Source organism: Ictalurus furcatus, chromosome 5, assembly GCF_023375685.1.
Source record: "Ictalurus furcatus strain D&B chromosome 5, Billie_1.0, whole genome shotgun sequence".
NCBI classification, from domain to species: domain Eukaryota; kingdom Metazoa; phylum Chordata; class Actinopteri; order Siluriformes; family Ictaluridae; genus Ictalurus; species Ictalurus furcatus.
The window spans coordinates 32,838,777-32,861,276 of record NC_071259.1 but is presented as its reverse complement, the minus strand read 5'-3'; the positions used below and the strand labels follow the sequence as shown (position 1 = coordinate 32,861,276).

Genomic DNA, 22,500 nt, shown 5'->3' with positions numbered 1-22,500 from the left:
CCTCACCTGGTGAATGCTGGGAAATATTCCACAACCTTCTTTGTGGTGGCGTTCTCCGCCCTGTACAGCACACACAAAGGTAAGTGCTACACGACTACACACCTGAAACACACAACTACACGTCTACACACCTGAAGCACACGACTACACACCTGAAACACACAACTACACACCTGAAACACACAACTACACATCCACACACCTGAAACACACAACTACACATCTACACACCTGAAACACACAACTACATATCCACACACCTGAAACACACAACTACACAACTACACACCTGAAGCACACAACTACACACTCACACACCTGAAGCACACAACTACATATCCACACACCTGAAACACACAACTACACATCTACACACCTGAAACACACAACTACACATCTACACACCTGAAACACACAACTACACATCCACACACCTGAAACACACAACTACACATCCACACACCTGAAACACACAACTACATATCCACACACCTGAAACACACAACTACACACCTGAAACACACAACTACACAACTACACACCTGAAACACACAACTATACAACTACACACCTGAAACACACAACTACACACCTGAAACACACAACTACACACCTGAAACACAACTATACAACTACACACCTGAAACACACAACTACACACCTGAAACACACAACTATACAACTACACACCTGAAACACACAACTACACACCTGAAACACACAACTACACACCTGAAACACAACTATACAACTACACACCTGAAACACACAACTACACACCTGAAACACACAACTACACAACTACACACCTGAAACACACAACTATACAACTACACACCTGAAACACACAACTACACATCTATACACCTGAAATACACATCTACACTTCTACACACCTGAAACACACAACTACACAACTACACACCTGAAACACACATCTACACATCCACACACCTGAAACACACAACTACACACCTGAAACACACAACTACACAACTACACACCTGAAACACACAACTACACGTCTACACACCTGAGATGCATACCTACACCTCTCTCTCTCTCTGTCTCTCTCTCTCTCTCTCTTTCTCTCTCTCTCTGTCTCTCAATTGTTGTCACATGCTCTATTTCTCTCTCTTTTTATTTTTCGTTCTTTGTATTTATCTGTTTTGCTCTCTATCTCTGTCTATTCATGTCTGTCTGTCTCTCTATCTGTCTCACTCACTGTCTCTCTCTCTCTTGCAGTCTCTGTCTGTCTTTCTGTTTCACTCTCTGTCTCTTTATGGTTATCTCTTGGCTTCTCTCTGTCTCTCTATGTTTCAGTTTCTCTCTCTCTCTCTCTCTCTCTCTCAGAACTCGTGTATCTTCTCAGAAACAGAACCGCAGTCTGAATCGATCAGGTTAAGATGCTCCACTAAGCCGCTTGATCCTTTTTATTATTTATATACAGAGCAGTTATTAATTTATTTCTGTAAATGTCGCCCTTTTAAGCTAAACTCTGTTCTGCTGCTCTTTTATTTCCCTCTCACTCGGACTAATCCCGGTTGCCGGTTCTGGTGATTTCTGTCCTGCGTGGATTAGATTTCAGTCCTGATGTCGGAGGCTGCAGTGCGAGTGTGTGAGACTTCCTGTTTATTATTCGCTCAGATGGAGGAAATGGGTTCAGGCCGGAGCCGAACTGGTGTATAAACCTGCTGAGTCACTGCTGCTCGGTGGGACGCGCTACATCCCGGACTTTACGTCCTCTCTGACGTGTTTAGGATGTTAGAAAAGTTCACTTTCTCCTGACAGCACTAACACTCCACGCTTCGAACCTCGATCCTAAAGATGTCGGATATTAACCCCGCATCCCCAGCGTAAATCATCACAAATCAAACCTCAAACCTTAAATCTGTAACCTCATCAGGAACTGTAATTATCACAAAATGGCTGTGGTATAGGAGGAATAAAGAGGAAGAGGAATAAAGCGCTCTGACGCTGATTATTTTCCTACTACAGCACATCCTGAAGTCTTTTATTCCTCTTACACCTCCGCGATCATTCACAAGTATTAAACAGCACATTGTACTTTTTATCTGTTTATAGTTACACTTACATCGTGACACGAGTGAGTCCCTGTTCTCGCTTACGTTACAGCAGCTATAACACTCGCTCCTTAACCACACAGTGTGTGTGTGTAGTGTGTGTGTGTGTGTGTGTGTGTGTAGTGTGTGTAGTGTGTGTGTGTGTGTAGTGTGTGTGTGTGTGTTTGTGTGTAGTGTGTGTGTGTAGTGTGTGTGTAGTGTGTGTGTGTGTGTGTGTAGTGTGTGTGTAGTGTGTGTGGTGTGTGTGTGTAGTGTGTGTAGTGTGTGTGTGTAGTGTGTGTAGTGTGTGTGTGTAGTGTGTGTGTGTGTGTGTGTGTAGTGTGTGTGTGTGTGTGTGTAGTGTGTGTGTGTGTAGTTTGTGTAGTGTGTGTAGTGTGTGTAGTGTGTGTGTAGTGTGTGTAGTGTGTGTAGTGTGTGTGTGTAGTGTGTGTGTGTGTGTGTAGTGTGTGTGTAGTGTGTGTAGTGTGTGTGTGTAGTGTGTGTGTGTAGTGTGTGTAGTGTGTGTGTGTAGTGTGTGTAGTGTGTGTAGTGTGTGTAGTGTGTGTGTAGTGTGTGTGGTGTGTGTGTGTAGTGTGTGTAGTGTGTGTGTGTAGTGTGTGTAGTGTGTGTGTGTAGTGTGTGTGTGTGTGTGTGTGTGTAGTGTGTGTGTGTGTGTGTGTAGTGTGTGTGTGTGTGTAGTTTGTGTAGTGTGTGTAGTGTGTGTAGTGTGTGTGTAGTGTGTGTAGTGTGTGTAGTGTGTGTGTGTAGTGTGTGTGTGTGTGTGTAGTGTGTGTGTAGTGTGTGTAGTGTGTGTGTGTAGTGTGTGTGTGTAGTGTGTGTAGTGTGTGTGTGTAGTGTGTAGTGTGTGTGTAGTGTGTGTAGTGTGTGTGTGTAGTGTGTGTGTAGTGTGTGTAGTGTGTGTGTGTAGTGTGTGTGTAGTGTGTGTAGTGTGTGTGTGTGTGTGTGTAGTGTGTGTGTAGTGTGTGTGTGTGTAGTGTGTGTAGTGTGTGTGTAGTGTGTGTAGTGTGTGTGTGTGTGTAGTGTGTATGTGTGTGTGTGTGTGTAGTGTGTGTGTAGTGTGTGTGTGTGTGTAGTGTGTGTGTGTGTAGTGTGTACGTGTGTGTGTGTGTGTGCAGTGTGTGTGTAGTGTGTGTAGTGTGTGTGTAGTGTGTGTAGTGTGTGTGTAGTGTGTGTGTGTGTAGTGTGTGTGTAGTGTGTGTTTTGTGTGTAGTGTGTGTAGTGTGTGTGTGTAGTGTGTAGTGTGTGTGTAGTGTGTGTAGTGTGTGTGTAGTGTGTGTAGTGTGTGTGTGTAGTGTGTGTGTGTGTAGTGTGTGTGTGTGTGTGTAGTGTGTGTGTAGTGTGTGTGTGTGTAGTGTGTGTAGTGTGTGTAGTGTGTGTGTGTGTGTAGTGTGTATGTGTGTGTGTGTGTGTGTAGTGTGTGTGTGTGTGTGTAGTGTGTGTGTGTGTGTAGTGTGTACGTGTGTGTGTGTGTGTGCAGTGTGTGTGTAGTGTGTGTAGTGTGTGTGTGTAGTGTGTGTAGTGTGTGTGTAGTGTGTGTGTGTGTAGTGTGTGTGTAGTGTGTGTAGTGTGTGTGTGTAGTGTGTGTGTGTGTGTAGTGTGTGTAGTGTGTGTGTAGTGTGTGTGTGTGTGTGTGTAGTGTGTGTGTGTAGTGTGTGTGTGTGTAGTGTGTGTGTAGTGTGTGTTTTGTGTGTAGTGTGTGTGTGTAGTGTGTGTGTGTGTAGTGTGTGTGTAGTGTGTGTGTGTAGTGTGTGTGTGTGTGTGTGTAGTGTGTGTAGTGTGTGTGTAGTGTGTGTAGTGTGTGTGTAGTGTGTGTAGTGTGTGTGTGTAGTGTGTGTAGTGTGTGTGTAGTGTGTGTTTTGTGTGTAGTGTGTGTGTGTAGTGTGTGTGTAGTGTGTGTGTGTAGTGTGTGTGTGTGTGTGTGTAGTGTGTGTAGTGTGTGTGTAGTGTGTGTAGTGTGTGTGTAGTGTGTGTAGTGTGTGTGTAGTGTGTGTGTGTAGTGTGTGTGTGTGTAGTGTGTGTGTGTGTGTGTGTGTGTGTGTGTGTAGTGTGTGTAGTGTGTGTGTAGTGTGTGTAGTGTGTGTGTAGTGTGTGTAGTGTGTGTGTAGTGTTCAGAACAGTGTCCTCCATACAGATGTGAAGATGAAAGGAAGAGGCAGATGTGAGAGAGGGTGCAGTAGGTGAGGAGAGCGAGATGGAGAGAGGATGGAATGGTGTGGGTGGAGGGGGCGGGGCTGTAATTGCTCGCCCGCAGCGAGACAGGCGAGTGTGTGACGCGTCAGGAATACGGATGAGGCTCCGAGCGAGAGCGGATCCTTTATGTAAAGTCTTTTGTGATTGCCTTTTTTCACGCCTTATTTGTTTTACAGTCGTTTACGCTTGTAATTTGTTGTTCGATGTGTCGCACCCTTGGGATTTTTATCGGGATGAAAACCTGCTTCTGTTACCGTAAAAACCACGAAAACCCACTTTTAATCTTTTTAATCCTCTTTTTCTTTTTAACGCCGGCGTTTCCCCGGTGTCCGACCCAGCCTCTGTTCACGACGCTGCGCTGGGTGTTTCTGAGTGATGGGGAAGACCAGGTCCCGACGAACAGGAACATCTCTTTCATCCTCATTTAAAACACAGCACTGTGATCTCGGATCCGCCCGGTTTTCATTCACTGTTTATTAAAGACCGCACCTACTGTACCTGTGGATCTGCATCTCAGCTGGACCGTGTTTTCACTTACCTTATAGCAGTTATAAACTGCAATCTCTTCATTCCCTCTCTCCCTTTATTCCCTCTCTCTTTATTCTCTCTCTCTTTATTCCCTCTCTCTCTTTATTCTCTCTCTCTTTATTCTCTCCCTCTATTCTCTCCCGTTATTCCCTCTCTCTTTATTCCCTCTCTCTTTATTCTCTCTCTCTTTATTCCCTCTCTCTCTTTATTCTCTCTCTCTTTATTCTCTCTCTCTTTATTCTCTCCCTCTATTCTCTCCCGTTATTCCTTCTCTCTTTATTCCCTCTCTCTTTATTCTCTCTCTCTTTATTCTCTCTCTCTTTATTCTCTCCCTCTATTCTCTCCCGTTATTCCCTCTCTCTTTATTCTCTCTCTCTTTATTCTCTCTCTCTTTATTCCCTCTCTCTCTTTATTCTCTCTCTCTTTATTCTCTCTCTCTTTATTCTCTCCCTCTATTCTCTCCCGTTATTCCTTCTCTCTTTATTCCCTCTCTCTTTATTCTCTCTCTCTTTATTCTCTCTCTCTTTATTCTCTCCCTCTATTCTCTCCCGTTATTCCTTCTCTCTTTATTCCCTCTCTCTTTATTCTCTCTCTCTTTATTCTCTCTCTCTTTATTCTCTCTCTCTTTATTCCCTCCCTCTATTCTCTCCCGTTATTCCCTCTCTCTTTATTCTCTCTCTCTTTATTCCCTCTCTCTTTATTCCCTCTCTCTATTCTCTCCCTTTATTCCCTCTCTCTTTATTCCCTCTCTCTTTATTCCCTCCCTCTATTCTCTCCCGTTATTCCCTCTCTCTTTATTCTCTCTCTCTTTATTCCCTCTCTCTTTATTCCCTCTCTCTTTATTCCCTCTCTCTCTTTATTCTCTCTCTCTTTATTCTCTCTCTCTTTATTCTCTCCCTCTATTCTCTCCCGTTATTCCCTCTCTTTATTCTCTCTCTCTTTATTCCCTCTCTCTCTTTATTCTCTCTCTCTTTATTCTCTCTCTCTTTATTCTCTCCCTCTATTCTCTCCCGTTATTCCTTCTCTCTTTATTCCCTCTCTCTTTATTCTCTCTCTCTTTATTCCCTCCCTCTATTCTCTCCCGTTATTCCCTCTCTCTTTATTCTCTCTCTCTTTATTCCCTCTCTCTTTATTCCCTCTCTCTATTCTCTCCCTTTATTCCCTCTCTCTTTATTCCCTCTCTCTTTATTCCCTCCCTCTATTCTCTCCCGTTATTCCCTCTCTCTTTATTCTCTCTCTCTTTATTCCCTCTCTCTTTATTCCCTCTCTCTTTATTCCCTCTCTCTTTATTCCCTCTCTCTCTTTATTCTCTCTCTCTTTATTCTCTCTCTCTTTATTCTCTCTCTCTTTATTCTCTCCCTCTATTCTCTCCCGTTATTCCCTCTCTTTATTCCCTCTCTCTTTATTCTCTCTTTCTTTATTCTCTCTCTCTTTATTCCCTCTCTCTTTATTCTCTCTCTCTTTATTCTCTCTCTCTTTATTCTCTCTCTCTTTATTCCCTCTCTCTATTCTCTCTCTTTATTCCCTCTCTCTTTATTCTCTCTCTTTATTTTCTATTCTCTCCCTCTATTCTCTCCCGTTATTCCCTCTCTCTTTATTCCCTCTCTCTTTATTCTCTCTTTCTTTATTCTCTCTCTCTTTATTCCCTCTCTCTTTATTCTCTCTCTCTTTATTCCCTCTCTCTTTATTCCCTCTCTCTATTCTCTCTCTTTATTCCCTCTCTCTATTCTCTCTCTTTATTTTCTATTCTCTCTCTTTATTCCCTCTCTCTTTATTCCCTCTCTCTTTATTCTCTCTCTCTCTTTATTCCCTCTCTCTTTATTCCCTCTCTCTATTCTCTCTTTATTTTCTATTCTCTCTCTTTATTCTCTCTCTCTTTATTCTCTCTCTCTTTATTCTCTCCCTCTATTCTCTCTCTTTATTTTCTATTCTCTCTCTTTATTCCCTCTCTCTTTATTCCCTCTCTCTTTATTCCCTCTCTCTATTCTCTCCCTTTATTCCCTCTCTCTTTATTCCCTCTCTCTTTATTCCCTCTCTCTATTCTCTCCCTTTATTCCCTCTCTCTTTATTCCCTCTCTCTTTATTCTCTCTCTCTTTATTCTCTCTCTTTATTCTCTCTCTCTCTTTATTCTCTCTCTTTATTCCCTCTCTCTTTATTCCCTCTCTCTTTATTCCCTCTCTCTTTATTCTCTCTCTTTATTCTCTCTCTATTCCCTCTCTTTATTCTCTCGCCTTTATTCTCTCTCTTTATTCTCTCTTTATTCTCTCCTGTTATTCTCTCTCTCTTAATTCTCTCTCTTTATTCTCTCTCTCTTTATTCTCTCTTTATTCTCTCTCTTTATTCCCCCTCTCTTTATTCTCTCCTGTTATTCTCTCTCTCTCTTTATTCTCTCTCTCTTTATTCTCTCCTGTTATTCTCTCTCTCTTTATTCTCTCTCTTTATTCTCTCTCTCTTAATTCTCTCTCTTTATTCTCTCTCTCTTTATTCTCTCTCTTTATTCTCTCTCTTTATTCTCTCCTGTTATTCTCTCTCTCTCTTTATTCTCTCTCTTTATTCTCTCTCTCTTTATTCTCTCCTGTTATTCTCTCTCTCTCTTTATTCTCTCCCGTTATTCTCTCTCTCTTTATTCTCTCTCTTTATTCTCTCTCTCTTTATTCTCTCTCTTTATTCTCTCTCTTTATTCTCTCCTGTTATTCTCTCTCTCTCTTTATTCTCTCTCTTTATTCTCTCTCTCTTTATTCTCTCCTGTTATTCTCTCTCTCTTTATTCCCTCTCTCTTTATTCCCTCTCTCTTTATTCTCTCTCTCTTTATTCTCTCTCTTTATTCTCTCTCTCTTTATTCTCTCCTGTTATTCCCTCTCTTTATTCTCTCTCTTTATTCTCTCTCTTTATTCTCTCCCGTTATTCTCTCTCTCTTTATTCTCTCCCGTTATTCTCTCTCTCTTCTCTCTCTTCACGTTAATAAGAACGCAGCTTGTCGTGTTAGCGAGAATCCGCAAAGAAGCGTAAACTCCTCCGTCCTGAAGATGTCGAAAACTTAAACAAAGCACTGACACCGGAGACTCCTTCCATACATGTTACATATTTATTCATTATTCTTTGCAGATCTATCTGTCTATCTATCTATCCGTCTGTCTGTCTATCTGTCTGTCTATCGGTCTGTCTGTCTCTGTTTTGGAACTACTCAATTTAGTCTCCACTAAAACGTCCTTGTATGTGAAATCTTGGTCAATGAAACGATTTCTGATTCTGTATGTCTGAGGCAAATACAGATAAATAAATAAATAAATAATCTGTTTGAATCTGTTTTTTTAAGTATTGAATGTGAAGTGAAGATGTTTTGAGAGGAAAGGGCAGTTCTGGTAAAACGCAGCTGCGTGTAAAACTAACCCCAGTGCACTCATGACGCGTGTAATGTGCAGTATTTATTTATGGTGAACTGTCGCCCCCTGGTGGACACTGTGAGAACAGCAGGCATCGATAAAATGGCGGAGTTTACTCTCTGAGTTGTTCAGTACAGGTGTTATTAATGATGGGGCAGGATAGACTAGTGACTTCTCTCTCTCTCTCTCTCTCTCTCTCTCTTCTCTCTCTCTCAGACCAGGATGACGCCGACGCCGATGCATTCCTCTACCTGCTCATCGTCTTCTCCACCATCAGCTCCCTCTACACACTGATCTGGGATCTGAAGATGGACTGGGGTCTGTTCGACCGCAACGCCGGGGAGCACACATTCCTCCGGGAGGAGATCGTCTATCCGCAGAAGGTAACACACACACACACACACACGCGCACACACACACACACCTAAATATTACAGGCTCGCACCCACAACCCTTTAAACCTGAGAGCTGATTGGATGTCATTATATTTATTGTTATTTTGCCCAGCATTGATTTCTGCTACAGTGATAATAATAATGCTAATAATAACAATAATAACATTTTATGCGTGTCTGTGTGTGACGATGACATCACTTCCTGTTTCCTGCAGGCGTATTATTACTGTGCCATCGTGGAGGACGTGATCCTGCGTTTCTCCTGGACTCTTCAGATCGCTCTGACCAACATGACAAACGTCTCCTCCGCTGATATCGTGGCCACCGCTCTCGCCCCACTGGAGGTGTTCAGGTACTCTCACACACACGCACACACGTACACACACTCACACAGACTGCAGGACACTTGTTATTACGTATTGTTATCTGTGTGCGTTGTAGGCGTTTCGTGTGGAACTTCTTCCGTCTGGAGAACGAGCACCTGAACAACTGCGGTGAGTTCCGGGCGGTGCGGGACATCTCCGTGGCTCCTCTGAACGCCGACGATCAGACGCTGCTCGAGCAGATGATGGACCACGAGGACGGAGTCAAACACCGGCAGGGCAAGAAGCCCTGGAGGCGGAGCTACAGCCTCACACTGCGACGCCCGCTGCTGCACTCCCAGTACGTCCCATTCCACACTCGCGCCTTTAATGACGGATTTTTTCCTGATCTTAGGGCTGCGGCGATACGACATCAAATATCATATCACGATTCTCGATATATCATCTCATATCAGGAATCACAGTGTATAAAGAGTCAGAACCCTGGTGTTCTAGAACCGCTGAGACGCACGCTTAGAACCGAACCACCACCACAAGTCATGGGTTCTATGTATAATGATACGCCATGATTGTTCCTATGGTACGATGTCACATTAGGACACGAATACCACATTGCGTGTGTGTGTGTGTGTGTGTGTGTGTGTGTGTGTGTGTCGCAGGTCCAAGAAGGACACTAAGGTGCTGATTGAGGACACAGATGACGAAGCCTTCAGCTGAGCAGCGCGAAGACGTTACACCTCTGAAGAGCACTGCACACACACACACACACACACACACATACACACAGACATCATTAGAGAGCGGGCTCAGCCTCACAAACACACACACACACACACACACACACACACACACAACAGCAGTAATCGAGCACAAACAATCAAGAGACCTTTCAGTACAAAGCATTAACAATACACACACACACACACACACACACAGGGTACTGTTATTTTTAATTTATCGTTAGTTTTTATATTAGTCTAGTTTCTTTTTTAAGAATTTATCGATCGCCTGACTGTTTACAAACTTAATAATAATAATAATAATAATAATAATAATCGCTACAAATCTACAGGAAGTGACATCATTACAGTGAAGAACTGAAATGCAGCAACAACAACAAACACTGAAGTGTGAACTTCAGCTCTGGACTACGCACACACACACACACACACACACACACACACACTTACATTGAAACTGACGGCGTGTTGTATTTCTATTTGTGCTTTTTGTAACAGCTTTTTTCACAGAGCACTTGCAGGGAAAGTGCGCATCGGCGCCATGTTCACTACGCAGCGCCGCCTCACTTCCTGTTCTACTTTATTTCATTTTTTCCCCCTTTATCTTTGCCTTTATTTATTGTTCATATCCTTAAGAGTCAGACGGACCCACTGATGGTTATTAAAAACCGGAAAAGTGACTTCTAATGTAGAAGTGGCTGCGTCCCAAATCGCACACTACCCTACTTGAGGCTAGCATGAGTACTCACTCGCCCCTATTAAACTTCACAGTTTTAGCCGAAATGGACTTCCGGGTTGTTATGGGGTGTTATGTCGTGAAGCTGATGTGAGCACACGGACTCTGCCGTAAAGCGCGGTGGTGGTAGCGCCAGCAGGACGATTAATAGTGCACTTATAGGGCACTTCGGAAGCATGAGATTTGAAAAGCACACCAACAGAACCGGTGTTAAAACGCTTTACTGACATTCATCATGGTGAACTCTTAGCAAGACGCCCGTTAGGTCGAGGGCGGAGTCAATCTTTCTGATGTGAGCTAGTCCGGATTGTACCAATTGCGTGATTCATGGCGATAGAGTTATTCCGATGACGTGCGTTTCGCACGCCGTGATCCCGTGAAAGCGTGACCTTATTGAGGGGGTGGAGTATTTTCGATGATGTGTGATGCGATGCAGAGCGATTGTGGGAGGAGCCTTCACTCAAACGATGTGATCTATAAAGGCGGAACCTTCCAGGTGACACGGTTTAAGGAGGCGGAGATTGATCAATGAGATACGGGTTAAGGGGGTGGGGCATCAAAATGGGCGGGGCCTTCTTTTCAGATGATTTGATCAATAAAGGTGGAGCCTTTCAGATTACGCTGGTTGATGAGGCGGAGCTTTATAAGTGAGATGTAGAACCACTGTGGGCGTGTCCTTCTTTTCAGATGATGTGATCAATAAAGGTGGAGCCTTTCAGATGACAAGCGTCAAGGGGTGGAAGTGCAGCGTTCTTGTGGGCGGAACCAGATGATTTGGGTATGACACGAGTGCTTTGGAGGTGGAGCCGCTATATAGGGGCGGAGACTCTAGTTACAGTTAAAAGGTAAAACCTACAAGGTACGCATCCAGTGCTTATACAAACACTGCACAGACCGCTAATGTTCACCATTTAGCACACCAGTGTGTGGTTTGGGACGAGGCCACTAATTACCTTCATTAGATTTATTAGAATTAACTTCATTATTTTTTATTATTTCGAACAACCATGAGCTACAAAACGTGGTGACGTTATGATAGGTTGTCTTTTATTTTTCAACACACACACACACACACACTCAAACACACACACCCACACACACACACACACACACACACACTATAAGAATGACGACAATGATGTCTGGATGGAGAATACGAGTGTGTGGACACTGCTCTGGGATTCGCTGCTTTTCACACACACACACACACACACACACACACACACACACACGCGGATGTCAGGAGGAGCGTGTGTTTCATTACTCCATCCCGCTCGTCCATGTTATCCAGCTGTCCTACTGTTAGCACTCATGCTAACGGTGTCATGGTTACTGTTAAAAGTTTTGCAATTTGTGAGCACAATCTCTCCCTCTCTCTCCCTCTCTCTCCCTCTCCCTCTCTCTCTCTGTCCCTTTCATTCCTTCTTTCTATATATCACCGTTTCTGTCTCTGGAAGTGATGTGTCATTCACAAAAGAGTCAGCTCTCAACGTTCACTTAAAAGAGCCGATTCGTGAATCTTTTGTGAATCTTTTTTTGTTTGTTTTTCATAGATCCAAGCCATTGCAGTGTAATTTGTTGATTTCATCATCATCATCATCATCATTATTATTATTATTATTATTATTTGAAAACAAAAAAAAACCCTCAACGAAACGATAGTAAGAACGAATCCTTCGACGAGCCATCCGAGAGCCGAAAAGAGTCGACTCTTATTTGTGAGCTGAGCCAAATGATTTGATTCACTGAAAAAGAGTCGCCTGTGTCGTTCTGTTTCTCTTTAAATTTCTCTCTGTTTCTTGTGTTCGTACACGTAAACAATGTCAGTCTATCGAGGACGAACAGTCAGTGTGTGAAAAAACAGGGATTATGGGGGGAAAACAGATGTTTATGGATGTTTTAGAAGAACGTTTTGTGCTATTTTTCTTCACAAGTCTAAAAATGAATCGTGTCATAAATGATCCACTGAAACCGACCACCAAAGAGCTTCTCTGTTGCCACATACATACCTGCAAACATTTACACTTCACACACACACACACACACACACATGCTAATTCTGTTGTCGTTGTGCCAGTGGTTGTCTCGCCTGCATGCTACTTGGATGTTTCCCTGTAAATAGATTTAACTTATTTTCTATAGGAATGATGGGTAATTTATTGTCTCGGTATTTATGGATAGAGCAGTATTATGCTTAGCGACGGGACTCTGTCTCGTGCGTGACGCTCTCATGACTGTGGAAACGTTGACTCCTTCCATTCCACGTGCCAATTCATTACTTGGGTCCTTGTTTTGCCGAAGGAAAGAGATCCCTGGGTCGCCAAAGAAATGTATTCAATTTGATTCCCCAGTTTCAAACTTGATACCATTAGCTCCTCTAATGTTAGCTAACTAGCGAGCATGGCTCTTGTGGTAAGAACGGAACTTGTAAATTTGTGTGTTTGGTGTTGGGATGGCGCACACACACACGATGTTCAGCGTTTCAGTCATTAAATTGACTAAGAAGCCATTAAATGAAGCTAATAACGCAGTTGGAAATATAGCTGCTGGGGATAAACTAGCTCACGATCGAGGCTAACAATTTAGCTAAGTAGTACAGACAATGACGAACCCGAATAACCTTGGAAGCGAACCATCGGGAACGTCCGCATGTCCCTCAGACGTGTTGATGAATGATGAACACACCCCAATTTTAAAGTAGCATGTCTACGCAATATAACATTTAGCCTGATGCTAGCTAGCTAGTTAGCGAATCCTGGTTTTAACTACACAATAGTTCACTTTTTTAATGAATTTGGCTAGCTACTAGCTAACTCTAGCTACAGCTGAAGGAGTGAAATAATGTTACGTTTTATTAATTTGCTAAATACGGTATCGCGGATTGAGAATGTAAATATCGGCACACGTCTTCATAGATTCATGTTTTGGTCACATGGTGAAGGACGGCGTGATGAATATTCATGAGTGTCCAGCGTCCGCTCACTCAGCGTCGTTAACCTCTCAACGTGAGGGTGGTTTTTTTACATTACATTTTTATACACTTACGGGCTCTGACATCGTGTGTGTTCTCACGGGGGGTGGGGGGGGGGGTGGGGGGGTGTTTCTGTGCACGCTAGACCCACGATGTTCCGTGCTTGTTGATATTTCTGCATCTTTTCTATCTCGATGTTGTGTCCGTTTCTTACTTTCCGACTGTGACGATGATGTTCGTTAGCTAATCGATGGATAATATTAATAATAGATAGATAAATAAAGCGTTGTGTGTTCGACGGAGAAGAAAAACGCGTCCTGCGGAGTCGTGTGTTAATGTGGAGTGAACTATGATGCTCGTATACGATGCTCTTGTTTCTATTTCTGTACAACACTTTGGTGATGATGTCATAACTTGGTTTTATAAACCACGCCTATTTTTAAAACCTGCCTCTGTCTCTGAGTTTTTTATTTCAGCACACAGATCAAAGGACTTTAACTCATCTTCACTCCTTCACTTATACCCTACTCACTCCCTACTCACTCCCTACTCCCTCCCTACTCCCTACTCACTCCCTATACCATATACCCTACTCTCTCCCTACTCCTTATAACCTCCTCACTCCCTATAACCTCCTCACTCCCTACTCCCTACACCCTACTCACTCCCTACTCACTCCCTACTCTCTCCCTACTCCCTATAACCTCCTCACTCCCTACTCTCTACACCCTACTCACTCCCTACTCACTCCCTACTCCCTATAACCTCCTCACTCCCTACTCCCTACACCCTACTCACTCCCTACTCACTCCCTACTCTCTCCCTACTCCCTATAACCTCCTCACTCCCTACACCCTACTCACTCCCTACTCACTCCCTACTCTCTCCCTACTCCCTATAACCTCCTCACTCCCTACTCCCTACACCCTACTCACTCCCTACTCACTCCCTACTCCCTATAACCTCCTCACTCCCTACTCCCTACACCCTACTCACTCCCTACTCACTCCCTACTCTCTCCCTACTCCCTATAACCTCCTCACTCCCTACACCCTACTCACTCCCTACTCACTCCCTACTCTCTCCCTACTCCCTATAACCTCCTCACTCCCTACTCCCTACACCCTACTCACTCCCTACTCCCTACACCCTACTCTCTCCCTACTCCCTATAACCTCCTCACTCCCTACTCCCTACACCCTACTCACTCCCTACTCCCTACACCCTACTCCCTATAACCTCCTCTCTCCCTACTCCCTACTCCCTACTCACTCCCTACTCCCTACTCCCTACTCACTCCCTACTCCCTACTCACTCCCTACTCCCTACTCACTCCCTACTCCCTACACCCTACTCACTCCCTACTCCCTACTCACTCCCTACTCCCTACTCCCTACTCACTCCCTACTCCCTACACCCTACTCACTCCCTACTCCCTACACCCTACTCCCTATAACCTCCTCTCTCCCTACTCCCTACTCCCTACTCACTCCCTACTCCCTACTCCCTACTCACTCCCTACTCCCTACTCACTCCCTACTCCCTACTCCCTACTCACTCCCTACTCCCTACTCCCTACTAACTCCCTACTCTCTATACCCTTCTCACTCCCTACACCCTACTCACTCCCCATTCCCTCCACCCTACTCATGCCCTACACCCCACACCCTACTCACTCCCTATACTCACTCCCTAAACTCTACACACTTGCTACACCCTACTCATTCCCTGCACCGTACTCTCTCTACACCCTACTCACTCCCTACACTAATCACTCCCTACTCCCTACTCTCTACTCACTCTCATTTCCTACTCATTTACACTCGAATTCACTCACTCACTTGTACCCCACTCACTCACTCATTCACTATCTTCCTCCTTCTCTTCCCACTTCATTCCTTTATTCACTAATCCATATACACCCTACTGAGTCACTCTACCACTTGCACCCTCCTCTCTAACTGGCTACCTCCTATGCTTCACATTACTCCCTCATTCCCTTGGTTCCTCCTCCTCCCTAGTTTGTTCCCTCTCTCATTTCCTTCCTTTATCACTTGCACCCTTTTTCACTCACTCCCTCCCTCACTAGATACTTTCACTTCTGTTTTTCCTCCCTCACTGTTGCTCCTTTACTCACCTCTCTGGCTTCTTTCATCTATAATTAACATCTTCACTTTCTTCTTTAATTCAGTTCCTTACTCACTCTCCCACTTCCTCTCTCACTTCCCTCACTTCACCTCCTGGTATGTATTAAAAATATTTCTGCATTACATGTAAAGCCTTGGCCCTTAAATGATAAATATGCAGTATATTTAAGTGTGTGAACATAGAACACAAACAAGTTGGGTCCAAAAGTTTGCATCCCCCCATGATTTCTGTGTCGAATAGCTGAAAATGAACCCTTTTCTTTTTTTTTTTTAAACGATTTCTTTATGGAAAAAAAATGTGGGTTCATTCTGCAAGAAGACAACAAACCTAAGCAAAAGAGACGCGGTCTGACGAGAGCTTTACCAAGACTTTATTTAGTTGTTGTGACAAACTCTTAGAGCCGCGACGAAGACGGGAGTCATAAAGCGATCTTTACGAAAGAGAGCAGTTGTTAAACTGAGAGGATCTGATAGAGAATGTAAATGAGGTTGGAGGCAAAAGTACACGTTATCAGAGAACACCATGTATATATACTGTATATATGACATTCGGAACATTATGTTCACTATTAATATTGAAATAATAATTAAATATTACACAACTTGTAATAATGACTTCGGCGAAACCGGACACGTTAAATGCCTTGTTAATATAAATGAACAAATGAACATTTTCTGCTGTCTCATATATTTTTACTACACTATAATTATATAACTACATCCCATTTCTTTTTTTATACATATAATAATGTAGAGATAAATCTAAATATTTCCGTACACATCACGTGTACAACAAGTTGTCAGTCAGTGCAAATATAAACATTGTAAGATATAAAGATATATCATACTACAACTCATCAGTATTAGACTTTAGAGGCTTTATTGATGCTGTATACCTTCTTCTGTGTTTTAGTCTATCAGTTGTGTTATGTGTAATAGTATATGTTGGTATTAGAGTCTTATTTCACCTAGTATTGACATATTTTAATATTTTATGTTTTCATTTATATATACACACTACCGGTCAAAAGTTTGTGGACACTCGACTGAACCGTTTCTCACGATGTTGAAAAGCTGTTGATCTGAAGGTGTGCGATTAAACGTGTGAAACCGGTGTCATAGACAAAAATATAACCGTGCCGACGTGTTCGTTTCTCTCATTAGAAAACTAACATTTTATTTATAAAAAGGTATTGTTTTAAACGGACGACTCGAGCGAAATATTCCTGAAAAGCAGGAGATAAGAGTCCGGCGTCGGAGGGAACTCCTTTAATACTGTTTTAAAATCATCTCGGGGAAATAACTCAAGACATCGCTCGAGAAAACGCCAAGAATACACTTCTGCAAATTCTAGGTGAAAAGGGCGTCGATTTTGAAGATGATCCATCCATCCATCCATCCATCTTCTATACCGCTTATCCTTCCTTCAGGGCCACGGGGAAGCTGGAGTCTATCCCAGGGAGCATGGGGCACAAGGCGGGGTACACCCTGGATGGGGTGCCAATCCATCGCAGGGCACAATCACATACACACTCACGCACCCATTCATACACTACGGACACTTTAGACACGCCAATCAGCCTACCATGCATGTGTTTGGACTGGGGGAGGAAACCGGAGTACCCGGAGGAAACCCCCGCAGCATGGGGAGAACACGCAAACTCCGCCCACACAGAGCCGCGGTGGGAATCGAACCCCCGACCCTGGAGGTGTGAGGCGAACGTGCTAACCACTAAGATGATAAAATATGAAATGATTTTCATTTATTTTGGATATTTTTTTATCACAACATAATTCCCATAGTTCCATTTGTGTTACTCCAGACTTCTGATGACTTTAAAATATATGTATATAAATATAAAATGTGGAGAAAATAAAAATAAAGAACGAGTGTGTCTAAACTTTTCTAAAGGGTCGTGTATGTAAATATACAGTAGTTCAAATTACAGTATACAAGGGGATATTTAGATATTAAATATATATATATAATATCTATGTAAAGTTATACAAAGACAGCTCATATCATATAATAAAACAAAAGAAGAATCATTTTCTGGATTTATCATTAAAAATATCATGTAATATTTGCATATATATATATAAATACGCCAACACAAACAAACGAACAAACAAACGGAAGTCCATTCATACATTCAGAATCGCAGCAGCTCGGCGAGTTCCGCTTCGTCAAGGCTGCACGCGCACGCGCACTTCGGTCTCCCGCGTCCCACGAAGCTCCGCCTCTCTGGTGCGTGCGCACGCGCGGTTTAAATTAGTCTCGAGCGCCCTCCCTCCCCTTTCACCCGCGCGCTCAGCTGCGGCCAGATTTAAAGAGACAGGCACGGCTAGCTGTTAGTTGTTGAAATAAGAATCATCATCATAATCATCATTTAAAAATAATAATAACAGTAATAATAAGTTCGCAGCCGGAAGATCTTTGTTGTGGTCGTTTTCCCCGTCGTGTGTGTCGGTGTGTGTGTAGTAAGAGCAGGTTTTTAAAGAGAAACGCAGCGATGCTCGGGTAGTTGGGCTAGTTTTCTGAGGCGAGCGGTCCGGCGCACTGCCACTTGGCCAAGATTTTTCTTTCTTTCCTTATTTATTTATTTTCCTCGCACAGCCATTTGATACGGGAAAAAAGTGACCACGCAGAACTAGATTAGTCTCTTTCCTTGTTTTGTTTTTGTTTTAACTTTGCTGGATCTGTTCCACACACACAGGAAGAGAGAGTTAAAGAGAGAAAATAATCCCGGGTTGGTGTTTTGGTGGCTGCTGCTGCTGCTGCTGCTGCTTTGAGCACAATGGCGAAAATTCAAGCTCACAGCAGCACGAAGCACATCAACCAGATCCAGGACAAAGCGTTCAGCGCTCAGAAACACCAGCAGCACTTCCAGAAACTGAAGGTGAGACACACCGAAAAACACACTTCTGCTCTCCCCACACACACACACACACACACACACCACCACCACCATTGTTGTCTTTGCTTGAGCCTGAAAACCCAGCTCCTAGCATTAGCATTAGCATTAGCTTCACCTCTCAGACCTGAGAGCCTTCCGCAGTCTGGAACTTCACTGTTTATTTTTTATTTTTGTTTCAACAAAACCTCTCATCACTTCACACACATCTACAAGTCTACATTCTCTGCGTGTTTAATAAGAAGAAGAAGAAGAATAGTAATTATTGTTGTAATGCTACTGCTAATAAGAAGAAGAAGAAGAGAAGAAGAAGAAGAAAGCTCTGCAGGATCAGTTTAGCTTTATCCCAGCTCAGCTAACTCACTTTTCTTTCTTTCATTTCTGTCTGGAGGAGGAGGGAAATAAACACTGATCTTTTGTTCACTGTTCGTTCGTACACAGCTTCTTTTGAGCTCTTCCTCCGGCTCTTCATCACCCTATCACTTATCTCTATATCTCTGGCATTATCATCACCATGACCGGTTTCAGATGTTAGTCTGGGTTTTTATTGACACCAGCAGGAGTAACAGGAAGCCGGTCAACCCGTGTAGTGCTGGTTCTTCGTCTCTTCCGGCTCTTCATCTATTTCGTCTGCTTCAGTTCTTCTGCTACTTCATCTCTTCTGTTTCAGCTCTTAGTCTGCTTCTGTGCTTTATCTCTTTCAGGTCTTCGTCTGCTTCGGCCCTTCGTCTGCTTCTGTGCTTTATCTCTTTCAGGTCTTCGTCTGCTTTGGCGTTTCGGCTCTTCGTCTGCTTCGGCACTTCATCTGCTTTGGCTCTTCATCTGCTTTGGCGCTGTATCTCTTTCAGCTCTTCGTCTGCTTCGGCGCTTCATCTCTTTCAGCTTTTCGTCTGCTTCGGCTCTTCATCTGCTTCGGCGCTTCATCTCTTTCAGCTCTTCATCTGCTTCGGCGCTTCATCTCTTTCAGCTCTTCGTCTGCTTCGGCGCTTCATCTCTTTCAGCTCTTCATCTGCTTCGGCGCTTCATCTCTTTCAGCTCTTCGTCTGCTTCGGCGCTTCATCTCTTTCAGCTCTTCGTCTGCTTCGGCGCTTCATCTCTTTCAGCTCTTCGTCTGCTTCGGCGCTTCATCTCTTTCAGCTCTTCGTCTGCTTCGGCGCTTCATCTCTTTCAGCTCTTCGTCTGCTTCGGCGCTTCATCTCTTTCAGCTCTTCGTCTGCTTCGGCGCTTCATCTCTTTCAGCTCTTCGTCTGCTTCGGCGCTTCATCTCTTTCAGCTCTTCGTCTGCTTCGGCGCTTCATCTCTTTCAGCTCTTCGTCTGCTTCGGCGCTTCATCTCTTTCAGCTCTTCGTCTGCTTCGGCGCTTCATCTCTTTCAGCTCTTCGTCTGCTTCGGCGCTTCATCTCTTTCAGCTCTTCGTCTGCTTCGGCGCTTCATCTCTTTCAGCTCTTCGTCTGCTTCGGCGCTTCATCTCTTTCAGCTCTTCGTCTGCTTCGGCGCTTCATCTCTTTCAGCTCTTCGTCTGCTTCGGCGCTTCATCTCTTTCAGCTCTTCGTCTGCTTCGGCGCTTCATCTCTTTCAGCTCTTCGTCTGCTTCGGCGCTTCATCTCTTTCAGCTCTTCGTCTGCTTCGGCGCTTCATCTCTTTCAGCTCTTCGTCTGCTTCGGCGCTTCATCTCTTTCAGCTCTTCGTCTGCTTCGGCGCTTCATCTCTTTCAGCTCTTCGTCTGCTTCGGCGCTTCATCTCTTTCAGCTCTTCGTCTGCTTCGGCGCTTCATCTCTTTCAGCTCTTCGTCTGCTTCGGCGCTTCATCTCTTTCAGCTCTTCGTCTGCTTCGGCGCTTCATCTCTTTCAGCTCTTCGTCTGCTTCGGCGCTTCATCTCTTTCAGCTCTTCGTCTGCTTCGGCGCTTCATCTCTTTCAGCTCTTCGTCTGCTTCGGCGCTTCATCTCTTTCAGCTCTTCGTCTGCTTCGGCGCTTCATCTCTTTCAGCTCTTCGTCTGCTTCGGCGCTTCATCTCTTTCAGCTCTTCGTCTGCTTCGGCGCTTCATCTCTTTCAGCTCTTCGTCTGCTTCGGCGCTTCATCTCTTTCAGCTCTTCGTCTGCTTCGGCGCTTCATCTCTTTCAGCTCTTCGTCTGCTTCGGCGCTTCATCTCTTTCAGCTCTTCGTCTGCTTCGGCGCTTCATCTCTTTCAGCTCTTCGTCTGCTTCGGCGCTTCATCTCTTTCAGCTCTTCGTCTGCTTCGGCGCTTCATCTCTTTCAGCTCTTCGTCTGCTTCGGCGCTTCATCTCTTTCAGCTCTTCGTCTGCTTCGGCGCTTCATCTCTTTCAGCTCTTCGTCTGCTTCGGCGCTTCGTCTGCTTCGGCACTGTATCTCCTACGGCTCTTCGTCTGCTTCGGCACTGTATCTCCTACGGCTCTTCGTCTGCTTCGGCACTGTATCTCCTACGGCTCTTCGTCTGCTTCGGCTCTTTATCTCTTACGGCTCTTCGTCTGCTTCGGCGCTGTATCTCCTACGGCTCTTCGTCTGCTTCGGCGCTGTATCTCCTACGGCTCTTCGTCTGCTTCGGCGCTGTATCTCCTACGGCTCTTCGTCTGCTTCGGCTCTTTATCTCTTACGGCTCTTCGTCTGCTTCGGCTCTTTATCTCTTACGGCTCTTCGTCTGCTTCGGCTCTTTATCTCTTACGGCTCTTCGTCTGCTTCGGCTCTTTATCTCTTACGGCTCTTCGTCTGCTTCGGCTCTTTATCTCTTACGGCTCTTCGTCTGCTTCGGCTCTTTATCTCTTACGGCTCTTCGTCTGCTTCGGCTCTTTATCTCTTACGGCTCTTCGTCTGCTTCGGCTCTTTATCTCTTACGGCTCTTCGTCTGCTTCGGCTCTTTATCTCTTACGGCTCTTCGTCTGCTTCGGCTCTTTATCTCTTACGGCTCTTCGTCTGCTTCGGCTCTTTATCTCTTACGGCTCTTCGTCTGCTTCGGCTCTTTATCTCTTACGGCTCTTCGTCTGCTTCGGCTCTTTATCTCTTACGGCTCTTCGTCTGCTTCGGCTCTTTATCTCTTACGGCTCTTCGTCTGCTTCGGCTCTTTATCTCTTACGGCTCTTCGTCTGCTTCGGCTCTTTATCTCTTACGGCTCTTCGTCTGCTTCGGCTCTTTATCTCTTACGGCTCTTCGTCTGCTTTGGCTCTTCGTCTGCTTTGGCGCTGTATCTCTTACAGCTCTTCGTCTGCTTTGGCTCTTCGTCTGCTTCGGCTCTTTATCTCTTACAGCTCTTCGTCTGCTTTGGCTCTTCGTCTGCTTCGGCTCTTTATCTCTTACAGCTCTTCGTCTGCTTTGGCTCTTCGTCTGCTTTGGCGCTGTATCTCTTACAGCTCTTCGTCTGCTTTGGCGCTTCGTCTGCTTTGGCACTGTACCGCTTTCAGCTCTTCGGCTGCATCATCTGCTTCAGCACTTCATCTGCTTCAGCTCTTATTCTGCTTCACCGCTTCGTCTGCTCCGGCACTTTATCTCTTTCAGCTCTTCGTCTGCTTCAGCTCTTATTCTGCTTCACCGCTTCGTCTGCTTAGGCTCTTGTTCTGCTTCACCGCTTCGTCTGCTCCGGCACTTTATCTCTTTCAGCTCTTCGTCTGCTTCAGCTCTTATTCTGCTTCACCGCTTCGTCTCTTTCATCTCTTCGTCCGTTTCGGCGCTTCGTTTGGGCTTTTAAGTGGGGAAAAAGGTTGTTAGCTGTTCACTTTCGCTTTAAGAAACCTTTCAGCTGTAACAATGCTAGTGGGTTTCTGATGGGACACTTGGGTGGTTTTCACTGTTCACTTTAGTTTTAATAACATGCCGGTTTTAGCTGTTCATGTGGGCTTGAATAACATCACCAGGAGTAACAGGAAGCCTATTACGCCATGTAGTGCCAGCTGTTCATCTGTTTTAGCTGTTCGTTTGGGCTTTTAAAAACCTCTTCAGCTGTTCAGTTGATTTTACTAACAGGTGTAGCTTTTCTTTTAACTTCTTTCCTCTCTTTTTTTTTTTTATTTTTATTAATGACGTTCGCGGATCTAGCTGCTCGTTTGGACTTTAAGAAAGTGTTTCTTTCAGTTTGA

General features: G+C 44.4%; 2 protein-coding genes across 3 annotated transcripts in view; both read left to right on the top strand.

The window, feature by feature from the left end:
- Window positions 1-13,800, top strand: part of xpr1a (xenotropic and polytropic retrovirus receptor 1a) — a 64,708-nt gene extending 50,908 nt beyond the window's left edge. Inside the window, exons 11-15 of the mRNA XM_053625953.1 lie at window positions 1-79; window positions 8,403-8,569; window positions 8,797-8,933; window positions 9,023-9,244; window positions 9,564-13,800. The exon at window positions 1-79 is cut by the window's left edge and continues 116 nt beyond it. Of these exons, the coding sequence (XP_053481928.1) occupies window positions 1-79; window positions 8,403-8,569; window positions 8,797-8,933; window positions 9,023-9,244; window positions 9,564-9,621 (663 nt within the window). The 3' untranslated portion in view covers window positions 9,622-13,800. The remainder of the gene's footprint in view (window positions 80-8,402; window positions 8,570-8,796; window positions 8,934-9,022; window positions 9,245-9,563) is intronic.
- A 3,562-nt stretch (window positions 13,801-17,362) lies between these two features.
- sin3b (SIN3 transcription regulator family member B) overlaps window positions 17,363-22,500 on the top strand; it is a 16,111-nt gene continuing 10,973 nt past the window's right edge. For both annotated transcript variants that reach the window (XM_053625936.1, XM_053625935.1), the window contains exon 1: window positions 17,363-18,398. In XM_053625936.1, coding sequence (XP_053481911.1) covers window positions 18,297-18,398 — 102 coding nt within the window. In that variant the 5' untranslated portion in view covers window positions 17,363-18,296. The remainder of the gene's footprint in view (window positions 18,399-22,500) is intronic.